The sequence below is a fragment of the Schistocerca cancellata genome, chromosome 2, assembly GCF_023864275.1.
Source record: "Schistocerca cancellata isolate TAMUIC-IGC-003103 chromosome 2, iqSchCanc2.1, whole genome shotgun sequence".
Classification (NCBI taxonomy): Eukaryota; Metazoa; Arthropoda; class Insecta; order Orthoptera; family Acrididae; genus Schistocerca; species Schistocerca cancellata.
Genome location: NC_064627.1, coordinates 592,378,058 through 592,392,697, shown reverse-complemented (window position 1 = coordinate 592,392,697; position 14,640 = coordinate 592,378,058). Strand labels below are relative to the sequence as shown.

At 41.5% G+C, this 14,640-nt stretch overlaps 1 protein-coding gene across 1 annotated transcript in view; it reads left to right on the top strand.

Moving 5' to 3' along the window:
* Positions 1-11,314: 11,314 nt before the first annotated feature.
* LOC126156806 (glycerol kinase-like) overlaps positions 11,315-14,640 on the top strand; it is a 286,026-nt gene continuing 282,700 nt past the window's right edge. Inside the window, exon 1 of the mRNA XM_049916333.1 lies at positions 11,315-11,386. Coding sequence (XP_049772290.1) covers positions 11,315-11,386 — 72 coding nt within the window. The remainder of the gene's footprint in view (positions 11,387-14,640) is intronic.

Sequence of the window (14,640 nt, the reverse complement as noted above, 5' to 3'; positions counted from 1 at the left end):
TAGTAAAATTTAGTACGTACCAAGCTGAGCTGCAGTCACAGGTAAGCTAAAATACGGTAACAAAACTCGCACTCTTAATTTGTGCTTGTGTAATCTGAATATTGTAGCCAGCTATGAATACCTTAACTGAACTTTGAAATTAAAGCAGTGAAATACAATAATGTTATTTTAATGCTGGCGTTTGAATTTCAACGACACTCGGGTTCATTCCGGAAAAGGAAGGGACCCTGCTTGGTAATGCAATTGGGACAATGAGCAACAAAGGTTCATGCTACGTTGCTGTAATTTTGTGATTTGAACAGTTTTAAAAGCTGAGGTCTGCCATACAGTTCTAAAACTTTACGTGCGTCCAGTCTTCCTTGTTGGTTGACTGAAGGTTTGAAGCCGTCGATCGAGGAGGTGGCGACAGTCACTCATTGTCGGCCGTCGCTGTTGCAGAAGCTGGATGTTGGCGCGCCTTCCTCTCGACACGGTCACCAGACGAAACGAGCTCTTGATGTGCGCCAGCTAATACTTCCCGTCCGCGACACTGTGTCAGAAACTATCATAGCAAGTCGAGCGCAAATACATGCTGCCCAACCCCGAAAGCGCGGCAACTCACGGGAGCGTCACACAACACACCCGCTCCACTCGCTACTCCAGCCAGACTCCCTCTCTTCCCGCGCTCCACGCAACAGACTTAACACTACCAAAGATCCTAAACACTTTTGTTCTCCACACGACCTATCGATGTATTCGTTCGATAGCACAGTTTTCCCTAGGCCAAACCCAGCGTATAAATACAGGGCTATTACAAATGATTGAAGCGATTTCATAAATTCACTGTAGCTCCATTCATTGACATATGGTCACGACACACTACAGATACGTAGAAAAACTCATAAAGTTTTGTTCGGCTGAAGCCGCACTTCAGGTTTCTGCCGCCAGAGCGCTCGAGAGCGCAGTGAGACAAAATGGCGACAGGAGCCGAGAAAGCGTATGTCGTGCTTGAAATGCACTTACATCAGTCAGTCATAACAGTGCAACGATACTTCAGGACGAAGTTCAACAAAGATCCACCAACTGCTAACTCCATTCGGCGATGGTATGCGCAGTTTAAAGCTTCTGAATGCCTCTGTAAGGGGAAATCAACGGGTCGGCCTGCAGTGAGCGAAGAAACGGTTGAACGCGTGTGGGCAAGTTTCACGCGTAGCCCGCGGAAGTCGATGAATAAAGCAAGCAGGGAGCTAAACGTACCACAGCCGACAGTCAACAGGATGGTGCTTCACCACACTTCCATCATGATGTTCGGCATTTCTTAAACAGGAGATTAGAAAACCGATGGATCGGTCGTGGTGGAGATCATGATCAGCAATTCATGTCATGGCCTCCACGCTCTCCCGACATAACCCCATGCAATTTCCTCCTGTGGAGTTATGTGAAAGATTCAGTGTTTAAACCTCCTCTACCAAGAAACGTGCCAGAACTGCGAGCTCGCATCAACGATGCTTTCGAACTCATTAATGGGGACATGCTGTGCCGAGTGTGGGAGGAACTTGATTATCGGCTTGATGTCTGTCGAATCACTAAAGGGGCACATATCGAACATTTGTGAATGCCTAAAAAAACTTTTTGAGTTTTTGTATGTGTGTGTGCAAAGCATTGTGAAAATATCTCAAATAATAAAGTTATTGTAGAGCTGTGAAATCGCTTCAATCATTTGTAATAACCCTGTACAATTAATATTCACAAAACAAACCAATTATACATCGACATAGATATATATACAAATAGTAAAACAATTACAATATATAAAGGCACATAAATGACATATATTCAGGTAAAAAAATAAGGAAAAAATTTATAGTACAATAGTTGGAAATAGGAGGATATGCATTTCCGGCGTTACAAGTACTGTTGATATGTTCCACAAGGATATTACACAAACGACTTGCCATGGGAATTTCGGCGCCCTGATTAAATAACTAGACATTTTAGGCAAGGTTTTGTGTTTAACAGTAGTGTGACACATATGGATTTAAAACGTATTAAAGCATGAAAATGATGAAGTAATAGACATGAAGTACATGTTTTTAGAGCCACCAAAAATTACAGAATTTTATAAAATAACAAACAAAATTTCCAGTTTTTGAGCTCTCATGACGTCCATAAATCCTTAAAGACAGTTGTGTCGAAAGAGATGGAGAGTATTCTGCCTCTTTGGACTTATCACAGTTGCCTGTACTTACAGTACGGGTGTCTAGTCCCAGTATAAATGCTCATGATGGATTACCAAAGACCTCAATATATGTCTTTGGTGTCACAGTATCATGATTATAAATTGTGGTAGCCTTTCTAGCAGATGCATTAAAACTGCACTTCATTATATCTTCACCCAGTCGATTCATTGCAATTATGGTAGTTGTTTCTGTCTTTATTGCTTTCTTTGAAAGTTAGTACTGGCCAGCTTCGTACTCATTATTTACATACATATTATGTGAAGTAACAATAACGCCTCACAATGGTATTATTATCTTAATCCACCATGTTTCACCATTCAGTAGTGGGTCTGCTGGTTAAGTTCTTGTCTTAAGCTCAATTTCCACAAAATGAATCACTTACATATGCATTACAAATGTAGGAGTCTCGTGTTGAAACCCATGGCTAAAATCTGAATTTTTTTATGTGAAAAATTGTAATTTGCACTGTGTCCACATTAAACGCAGTAACCTAGTGCTAACATCGGTAGATGTCAAGATACTGTAAGCGTTTAGGGAAGTGTGAGAAGTTTTTAAAGCGTTTTTTCCTAGTTCTGAAGCACACACATACTGTTCCCATCATCTTTTTCGATGCATTGGTTGGCCAACATCGAGATAAGAATTAATTTGTGATCAATTTGTGGGTACAAATGTATGGTTGTCACAGTGGTGGATGTCAAGGAGTGTGTAATACTAATATAGGGGGCAAAATAAAGAGATGAGCACTGAGCACACAGTGATTGATAACTTCTTTTACCTAACTTCAATAACAGCAACACTGGGGCATAATCCAAAGCGAGTCCTTGAGATAGGCCAGTTTGGTAACCACAGAGGCTAACTGAAAACACTTTGACTGTACAGACAGAATTGTACTAATAGATTGACTAGCCTGAAGGTCAGAGTAATGTCCTTCTAAGTCTACTCCATGGTGGCACTAGCCACGTGTGCTGAGGAAGGTGTGTCTTGGTGCCAGTTGCAGATTGATGCTGCAGTGACATGGGTTATGGCCAGCTTCTAAGCATGGACTGGCATGACACGGTATCAACAGTGGCTTGGGATCTGAGGGAGGTAAACGTGACTGAGTCTGCGGGTTCCTCTTGGTCACTGAAACTGCAAATGAAAATCCTGTGGCAGGATCACACAGCTCAGAGAGACAGGCTGGTTTTCATGGTGCCTCTGCAGCCCAGTGGGCCCCTGAACAACATACAAAGAGTGGCTCAAGATTTTGGTGATAATGCCTCATTACAAGAGCCTGTATCTGCGAAAAAACCCTGAATAAGACAAAATAATGCATATGAAACTTAGAGCACTGTGGAGGAAGGGCAGAATGCTGTGGAGGACGCAGCAACTCAATCGGTGTCCTATGTTGGGGTCCATGCAAGAGCTCTGCTTGTGGTCTGCCATTGTGTGGCTGCGGAGGAAGGAAGAGTATGGTTTAATGTCCCATCGACAATGAAATCATTAGAGATAGAGCTCAAGCTCGGATTATGGCAATGATGGGTACAGAAATCGGCCATGCTACTTCAAAGGAATCATCTGGGGATTTGCCTGGAGTGATGTAGGGAAATTACAGAAAACCTAAATCTGGGTGGTCAGACGCAGCTTTGAGCTGTCATCCCCCTGAATGCAGGTTCAGTGTGCTAACCACTGTGCCATCTCGCTCAGTTTGTGTGACTGGAAATGGTAGGTAGAGAGAAAGAGCACTGGCCCCTGATGCCTCTTAGGGGAGACATGTAACTTAATTACCTGTTTGTGTGTGTTCTACTTCACCCTTTGATTGAGTGTGGTATGGTGCTGTCATCATATACTTGATGCTGTTGGAGACACAAAACTGGTGAAATGCTACCAGTGTGAAATGATGTCCATTGTCAAAATGGCTCTGAGCACTATGCGACTTAACTTCTGAGGTCATCAGTCGCCTAGAACTTAGAACTAATTAAATCTAACTAACCTAAGGACATCACACACATCCATGCCCGAGGCAGGATTCGAACTTGCGACCGTAGCGGTCACGCGGTTCCAGACTGAAGCGCCTTTAACCACACGGCCACACCGGCCGGCTGTCCATTGTCAGTAACCAACACTTCTGGCAGATGTTCAATGTGAAAGATTGACATCAGGGTCTTGATAGTGCTGGTTATTGTGGTAGAATGGATGGGCACCATGAATAGAAACTTCCTAAAGGGGTATACCACAATAAAGCCAATGGGAATTCCAGTTGGGACCTGCAAACTCAATGTGCGAACAATGCCACTGGGCACTGGGCTTGGGTCAGTGACAAAATTTATGTGACTGACCAGTCCTGTGTTTTGCATATGCCAGACATTCTGGGGTTAATCCTCCTACCTGAGCGTCCATTCCAATTCACTTGCAATAGTGTGGGGTGAACTGCTTAGTGTGTATAGTGCCTCAACGGCCCTGAAGGAGAAGGCAAAGAATTTCCTTCTGAAGCAAATGTGGCACAACCATACGACACTGATCATTGTCTGCATGTAAGAGGATGACAGCCTGCTGGACTGATAATCTGTGCTGAAGTGAAAAATAATGGCATCAAACTGTATCGCTTATCAGTTTAGTAGAATGTGGCCAACTGGTGCAAAGGTACTGTAACAGAATCTTGCAGCTGGGGTCCACAAACGCTGCCTGAACGATCTGTTGGTGGCCGATGGGGAAACCATCAAACATTTCATTGTCCTGGACACCAAAGTAGAAGTAATAAACTTCTGTGATGTTGAACACCTAATCATTGCCGACTGGTAGGCGAGAAAATGTGTGTGCATCCAAATGCTTAGCTGTTGGCCTGTACATAATATTATACTGATAACTGGAGAGGAGCAGAGACCAATGATGCAAGTTTTGCGCCGTGCAGATGGACTAGCTTTGAAGGGCTGAACAATTACATAAGAGGCTTGTGATCCGTCATCAAGTAGAATTTTCTACCATAGAAGTACTAGTGGAATTTGGTCAACCCATACATGACAGCAAGGCCTTCCTTTTCAATCTGTGAATAGTTGCTTTGCGTTTTGTTGAGGGGTTCGAATGTAAAGGAATTGATCTGTCCAATGATCCAACTCTGTGCGAGAGAACAGTGCCAGTCCTGTAAGAGGATGCGTCAACTGCTAGCATGACCAACTTGGCAGAATCGAAACAAACCAAAGAGCGAGGGCTTAATAAAGCATCTTTCAGTTACTAGAATGACTTGACACCTCCTAATCCACTTAAATTGGACATTCTTTCGTTGAAAGGGATGCAATGGAGCTGCTATTTGTGCAGGATTTGGAATGAACTAAATGTAATAAGTTAGTTTACTGATGGTCATTGATGTTCCTAGGAGCTGGGGGGTGTCCCAGATGGCACTATTCCAGTTAAATTGGACATTCCTTCGTTGAAGGGGATGCTGTGGAGCAGCAATTTGTGTAGGATTTGGAATGAACTAAATGTAATAAGTTAGTATACTGATGGTCATTGATGTTCCTAGGAGCTGGGAGGTGTCCCAGATGGCAGTTAAGTGTGATTGCAAAGGCTGGGTATCCTCATCATTGACAACATGTCCGAAATATTAAATCTCATTCTAGAAGACAGAGAACTTGTCTTTATTAAGCTTTAACCAAACATCTGAGAGAGACTGAAACAAATTCCTAAGACTGGAAAGATGATCGTCAGAAGTACGACCCAAAACTATTATGTCGTCCAAATAGTTTGAACAAGAATGAACTGTAGCAGTCAATCATGACAATTAGCGCTGAGAAATTGCAGGTGTGAACGCACCGCCTAGGGGCAACCACAACAATTTAAATAACCCCATGTGTATGTTGATTACAAAAACTCGGGATTGTTCATCTAAGGGACGCACCAAATAGGCATAGTGAAGATCAGCCTTGGAAAAGAAGCGACCTGTACGACGCTTGCTACAAGTTCATCAGGCCAAGGCAAAGGAAAAGAGTCAATCAAGATCTGTAGATTTACCATAGCCTTGAAATCTGCACATATGTGTAATTTACGTGAAGCTTTCTTGACAATCACTAAAGGGAGCCTCAAAATTATTAACTTTGCCTTGGCCATTTTTTCGCTTAATTCATTACAAAGTTCAGCCACCTTGTCCAGAGGAGTTCATGGAGAGGACATTGTTTTGAATGTGCAAACCAAACAGATCAAAAGAGTCAATGTCAACAATATTTTCACCATCCCATGAGCAGAAAACTGTGAACGAAGCTCTGTTTGTAATGTTACGAAATGTGGCAGGTCAACTGCAAGTACCGAGTACAGGAATGTAACAGCCACCATAAAAAGAGTAGTTGTCTGTGACTTAAATAGCTTGGGTTTTCCTGACAGTTCGTATGTACTTTTAATCAAAGTCTAACTGCATGCATATTTTGTGATGGGCAAGCTGCTGAGTGACAAGGAACTTATTGGTGTGACGCTGGATAGAAGTGTGTAGCCTCCTCTCTGTTGCACTTGACTTGCATTGACCAACACGAGAATCACTACTGAGCTTTGAAAAAATTGCATGTACCAGGTGATCAAAAAGTCAGTATAAATTTTAAAACTTAATAAACCACGGAATTATGTAGATAGAGAGGTAAAATGCTTGGAATGACAAGGGGTTTTATTAGAATTAAAAAAAAAGTTCACAAAATGTCCGACAGATGGCGCTAGACAGCAAAACGTCAGTGACTGCGCATGGCAATCGTGTATAAAAGGAGCTGTAATGAGAGAGAGAATCAAATGCGCCAGCAGTCGCAGCATGTTGACGTTACATGAAAAGGGGCTTTTAGTGAAGCTGTATTATCAAAATGGGGAATGTGCTAGTTCAGCGTTACGATCCTATCGCCATAGGAAGGGGATTCGAACGGGTAAAGGTCCGTTGACAAATGCAGCTGTGGTGAGAATGATTTCCAAGGTAGAAGCCACGGGTTGTTTAGACGATAGACGCCGTAGTGGCCGACCGAGCACAAGGCGTAATGCTGCTGAGACAGGAAGAAATGGAGACTGTAGCGGGTTCGTCTATGCACGGGGAAGTCAGTGCTCGTGCAGTCGCACATCGCACCGGCATTCCATACACTAGTGTTTGGTTGGCACTTAGGCGTACCCTCCGATGCTATCCGTACAAACTCCATCGGCATCATGAACTGTTACCTGGCGATTTAGTGAAGCGGAGGGCATCTGCGGTGTGGGCGTTTGAAAAGATTGCGGAAGATGACGATTGGTTGAGTAACGTGTTGTGGTCCGACAAAGCTAATTTCACGTTCTGAGGGTCTGTCAACGCCCACAACTGCAGAATTTGGGCTACCGAAAATCCTAGAACTGTCGTGGAAACTCCATTGCACGACGAGAAAGTCACGGTATGGGTTGGATTTACCACACCTACCCTTATCGGGGATTTTTTCTTCGAGAAAATGCGTGATTCTGGTTTTGTAACTGCTACTGTGACGGGTGAGAGGTATGCCGATATGTTACAGAATCGCATCATCCCCAGCCTGGCTGATAAACACCTGCTGGAACGTACGATGTTTAAGAAGGATGGCGTTCCACCCCATATTGCTAGACGCGTGAAAGATCTCTTACGCGCGTCGTTTGGTGATGATCGTGTGCTCAGCCGCCACTTTCGTCATGCTTGGTCTCCCAGGTCCCCAGACCACATTCCGTGCGATTATTGGCTTTGGGGTTACCTGAAGTCGTGGTCGACCAACATCTCTAGGGATGCTGAAAGACAACATCCGACGCCAATGCCTCACCATAACTCCGGATGTGTTTTATAGTGCTGTTCACAACATTATTCCTCGACGACAGCTATTGTTGAGGAATGATGGTGGACATATTGAGCATTTCCTGTAAAGAACATCATCTTTGCTTTGTCTTACTTTGTTATGCTAATTATTGCTATTCTGATCAGATGAAGCGCCATCTGTCGGACATTTTTTGAATTTTTGTATTTTTTTGGTTCTAATAAAACCTCATGTCATTCCAAGCATGTGTGTCAATTTGTACCTTCCTATCTACATTATTCCGTTATTTATTCGGTTTTCAAATTTATACTTACTTTTTGATCAGCCGGTATATCCGTTGACTGAGACATTAGAGAACGTGCAGAATGCTTGTTGGACTTGTATTTCTGCATATATTTCTGCATATATCTATCGACAGCCATATTGAACTTATTGCCATGACTCAATGTGTAAATCATGGAGGTAAGAATAGAGGGAGACGCTGTGACGTCACAGCTTTGAAGCTATGTGAAGCCGAGGGTAGCCATCTCAATCCGACCAAAACATTGCTGCTGTAAGCTTGTGTGCATAGGCTTGTCGCTCGCTTTTGGAAGGATTTTGCGCTATTATGGTGACTTGTATGGTGTTCGGATGTACGAATCGTTCTGATTCTGATGCGAAACCGAAGGAAATAACATTTCATGTGTAAGTTGTCTCGTTAAGTGTGATTTTACAACTTCATTGTGAATGAACATGTGCTACATCGGTACTTGTACTATAGCCTGTTTTTCTCCTGTATGATTTTAGATTTCATAAAAATGAAAGTCGGAAAGCTCTGTGGGAGAATGCCGTGAGGAGGAAGAATTGGCGTGCATTTCCGAGAAGAGGACATAGACCGAACTTCCCTTTCAACAGTAAGGCTCCGAGAAAATGCTGTACCATCAGTTTTCCCTACACACCCAAAACATTTGCAAAAGGTATGTTAATTCAAAGAATTAAATTCTTAGTTTTCAAGTTCACGTTTCAGTATAATACGTACGTATGGTCGATAATCGAAGTGTTGAGTAACTCATTTTGTCTTCATCATGTACCAAATTAAAAGCTGACACTACATTAACTGGCGTAAAGTATAGGCCTAAACAGGTCACTGTGTAGATTTGCCATTCTATGTACCGTATTTCAGTAAATATTGGTGGTAATGTGCAGTGTTTCCCAGTAGTGTAACGTAACTGAAATGTCCCAGTACGTATTACAAACAAGATGTATTTATGGGGCTTTGGAGGGAGGGTATAGCTAACTTAGTTTTCAGTTTCTATTATTTAGTTTGTGATACACGTTTATTACTGAATTAACAAAATTGTATCGTTTACATTGAAGGCTAGCTATTCGTAATATTACATTAAAAACTATTTTTAACCAGAAGAAACGCGGAATTTCACCTTTACCAGATTTTATTTTAAACAAAAACTTTGAAACAACCAATCTGATGTCGTTACATGCGTATATGGTGCAATTAGCGACTGTAAAGCCCAGTCCACACGCAACGATCTGTCTGCGCAGACATCGGCGCAGATGTCTGTACATGCAAAATATCGCTGCAAATGTGGTGTGTTCACACGACACAAACCCCAATCTACTACTCGCCCGTCATCTGTCGGTGTAGAAAAGAAATCAGTAACAAGCGACCACGCTCCCCGTAAACGTCAAAAATTTAATTCACTTATTTTGAAATAGAGAGATGGAGGAAGTTCTGTTGTAGTCTGTGTTCGCAACTTGTGTTGCAAAAAACATTCAGACCAACCGCAGGAAACAGAAAAAGCGGCAAAATGGTGTAGACAGTGGCTGCTAAAGCGAAAGCAGTTTTCTCACGTAAATTTACTGCGGGAGTTGCAGGGCGAAACTAACGACTGGCGAAATTATTTTCGGATGGATGTCGAAACTTATAATTATCTCTTAAAGCTTGTAGCACCTCATATTATGAGAAAAAAAAATACTTGTATAGAGAAGGGCAATTTCTCCTCATGAACGGCTGGCGGTAACATTAAGATTCCTAGCAACAGGAAGAAGCTACAAGGATTTGGAATTTTCAACTGCAATATCGAAACAAGAGTTGAGTGAAATAATACCCGCAATTTTTCAATTAGAGCATTGTATGCTGCTGCCTTTTTATCTCAGTCACTATATTCTTTACTTTAATCTTCCACAAACATGGGTGGTTTCTATATATTTCAATGAATTCACTTACAAACTCTCGAGAACACTGATGAGTATCAGCCATTTTAATGCCCTGTGAGCACAAATACAAACACTAGACTGAACAAACAGCTGTTTCGCGCCAGATTTGTGGCGATCTCCTGTCCACACGCTCCAACTTGTCTGCACAGATGTGGTTTGAACCCACAGATTGGAGAGGTTTCGCTCAAACCTCCAACTCCAACTTCCAGTTTTGCACACACCTTAGGTTGGTGCAAATCTTCTGTCCACACGCAACGTTCTGTCTGCGCAGATGTGATGTGCGCAGACATTTGCGCATCAGATCGTTGCGTGTGGACGGGCCTTAATACACGCAGCGCTATAGCACACTGGCAATGTTTCGGTCAGAGTGTCATGGCAGCGAGCCACGCCCCTATGGCTTCAAAACGTAGTACGGCTGGGATACGTAGCGCCATCTCCCCTTATTCTTACCTCCATGGTGTAAATAGTGCCACATTTTAAAAGCTTCTAATGAAGTTCAGAGGTAATGTACATCATTAGCCAAAAATAAATTAATAATAACAAATAACATAAATCTAATCTCGCATTTCACCCGTGGACAAAATTCCTTGACTTGATGTTTTTAATGCTTTGAAGTCGAAATAATATCGACTCAAGCAATAAATGTAACAAGCGCCCATTTCAAGAAAAGCGCTTTCAGGAACTAATGCCTGCGACTGGAAGTTGTCGTAATTAATAGTTTCAAGAAATAAAATGTGAATAACTGGTTACAGTTCTTCAGTTCTAAGCTCATTTTTGAACAACGTGCAGAATAGTGAAATTTTTAATATTTTTTTACCCATGAGAAAATAGAAACAAACGAAGTTGCAACATTCAGAGACCTTAATACTTAGTGTGGGTGACTGGTGTTAGTGGATTGCGTGTAAATTGAAATTAATAGGGGGAATAACAAGCACAGATTTTTTTCAGATGCAACTATTCAGCGTGTAAAATAGAGTGCTGTCTTCTAAACATCGGTAATATAATAAAGGAAATGCTGTTATTCTCATTCTATATAAACAACCTGTTTAATTGCCTGAAGTACTTGAAGCCGAAAAGAAACCGTACAAAAACTGTTTGTTTTCAGAGGATGAGTGTACACCTCTCTGAAATGTGAGAATGTCGTCCACGAACAGATACGGCCCATTGATTGGTGCCTTAGATGAAGGAACGAGTAGCACCCGTTTTATGGTAGGCGTTGTGAATGCATCGTAACGTGAGATAACCAGCTTCTCAATTTTTAAATATACTGTTAATTTTGTACATCATGGCCACTGTTACAACACTTTTTCCCCTTATGGACAACTTCACAATGGTATGCACTCTCGTATTGTTGCCCCATAATAGTGATAAGACTTTTCACAGTTCCAAAAACGCAATCAACGAACCGGAATGAGAAAGGTGTAGCTAAATTCTATCTGTTAAGTCTTGTCTCATGATTATTTGTTGTTGTGATCTTCAGTCTAAATACTGGTTTGATGCAGCTCTCCATGCTACTCTATTCTGTGCAAGCCCCTCCATCTCCTAGTAACCAATTCAACTACAACCTTACGAATCTGCTTACTGTATTCATCTCTTGGTCTCCCTGTATGGTTTTTACCCCCCCACACTTCCCTCCAGTACTAAATTGCCAATCACTTGATGCCCTAAAATGTGTCCTATCAAACAACCCCTTCTTCTAATCATGTTGTACCACAAGTTTCTTTTCTCCCCAGTTCTATTCAGTACCTCCTCATTAGTTATGTGATCTGCTCACTTAATCTTCAGGATTTTTCTGTAGCACCACATCTCAAAAGCTTCTATTCTCTGCCTGTCTAAACTGTTTATCGTCTATGTTTCACTTTCATATTTGGTTCTTTCAGAAAGTATTTCCTGACACTGAAACCTATACTCAATGGTAACATATTCCTCTTCTTCAGAAATGCTTTTGTTACATTGCCAATCTACATTTTATATCCTCCCTACTTTAACCATCATGAGTTCTTTTGCTACACAAATAATAAAACTCATCTAATACTTTAAGTGTCTCGTTGCCTAATCTAATTCCCTCAGCATTACCTGATTTAATTCAACTACGTTCCATTACCCTTGTTTTGCTTTTGTTGATGTTTGTCTTATAACCTCCTTTCAAGACACTGTCCTGATTTATTCGACTACATTTCATTATCCTTGTTTTGCTTCTGTTGATGTTCATCTTATATCCTCCTTTCAAGACACTGTCCATGCCGTTCAACTCCTCTTCCAGTTCCTTTGCTATGTCCGACAGAATTACGATGTCATCGACAAACTCAAAGTTTTTATTTCTTTTCCCTGGACTTTAATTCCTACTACAAATTTTTCTTTTGTTTCCTTTACTGCTTGCTGAATATACAGATTAAATAACATTATAACATTGAGGATGGGCTACAACCTTGTCTCACTCCCTTCTTAAACCCTGCTTCCCTTTCATGTCCCTCAACTCTTATAACTGCCATCTGGTTTCTGTACAAATTGTAAATATCCTTTTGCTTCCTGTGTTTTACTCCTGCCACCTTCACAATTTTGAAGAGAGTATTCCAGTTAGCATTGTCAAAAGATTTCTCTAAGTCTACAAATGCTATAAATGTATGTTTGCTTTTCGTTAGCTTATCTTCTATGACAAGTCATATGGTCAGTATTGCCTCACGTTTTCCTACATTTCTCCAGAGTCCAAATTGATCTTCCCTGAGGTCTGCTTCTACCAGTTTTTCCATTCCTCTCTAGAGAATTTGTGTTAGTATTTTTCAGCTGTGACTTATTAGACTGATTGTTTGGTAATTTTCTCACCTGTCAGCAGCTGCTTTCTTTGGATTGGAATTATTAGGCTATGTTGTTGTTGTGGTCTTCAGTCCAGAGACTGGTTTGATGCAGCTCTCCATGCTACTCTATCCTGTGCAAGCTTCTTCATCTCCCAGTACCTACTGCAACCTACATCCTTCTGAATCTGTTTAGTGTACTCATCCCTTGGTCTCCCTCTACGATTTTTATCCTTCACGCTGCCCTCCAATACTAAATTGGTGATCCCTTGATGCCTCAGAATATGCCCTACCAACTGATCCCTTCTTCTAGTCAAGTTGTGCCACAGATTTCTCTTCTGTCCTATTCTATTCAATACCTCCTCATTAGTTATGTGATCAACCCATCTAATCTTCAGCATTCTTCTGTTGCGCCAGATTTCGAAAGCTTCTATTCTCTTCTTGTCTTCTTAAGTCTTAGGGTATTTCACCTGTTCCATACATATTGTTCACCTGATGGAAGAGCTTTGTCATGGCTGGCTCTCCTATGGCTTTCAGTAGTACTAACGGAATGTTTTATACTCCTGGGGGCTTGTTTTGACTTAGGTCTTTTGGAACTCTGTCAGTTTCTTCATGCAGTATCATGTCTTCTATCTTATCTTAATCTACGTCCTCTTCCATTGTGATAATATTGCCCTCATGCACATCACCCTAATATAGGCCCACTGTGTACTCCTTCCACCTTTTGGTTTCCCATCTGAGCTCTTGATATTTGTACAGGTGGTTCTCTTTTCTCCAAAGGTCTCTTTAATTTTCCTGTAGGTGGCATCTGTCTGACCCCTAGTGATATATGCTTCAGCATGCTTACATTTGTCCTCTAGCCATTCCTGCATAGCCATTTTGCACTTCCTGTTGATCTCATATTTGAGGCGTTTGTATTCCCTTTTGCCTGCCTCATTTATTGCACTTTTATATTTTCTTCTTTCAACAATTAAATTCAGTATCTCTTGTGTGACCGAAGGGTTTCTACTAGCCCTCATCATTTTACCTACTTGATCTTCTGCTGCCTTCACTATTTCATCTCTCTACACTATCCATTCTTCTTCTACTGTATTCCTTTCCACTGTTCTTCCCTAATGCTTGTTCTGAAACTGTCTACAACCACTGGTTCTTTCAGTTTACCCAGGTCCCATCTCCATAAATTCACACATTTTTAGAGTTTCTTCAGCTTTAATCTGCAGTTCATAACAAATAAGCCTACATTGTGGTCAGAGTCCACATCTGCCCCTGGAAATGCCTTACAATTTAAAACCTGGTTGCAAAATCTCTGTCCTGCCAATATATAGTCAGTCTAAAACCATCCTGTGTCTCCAGGTCTCTTCCATGTACACAACCTTCTTTCATGATTTGTAAACCATGTGTTTGCTATGATTAAATGATGCTATGTGCAAAATTCTACCATATGGCTTCCTCTTTCATTCCTTTCCCCCCAGTCTATATTCACATACTTTTCCCTCTCTTCCTTTTCCTATCGAATTCCAGTCCCCCATGACTATTAAATTTTCATCTCCCTTAACTATCTGAGTAATTTCTTTTACCAATATTATGAAAAGGAAAGGTGCTACTCACCACATAGCAGAGATGCTGAGTCACAGATAGCCACAACAAAAAGAAGGCCTTACTGGCCGAAAG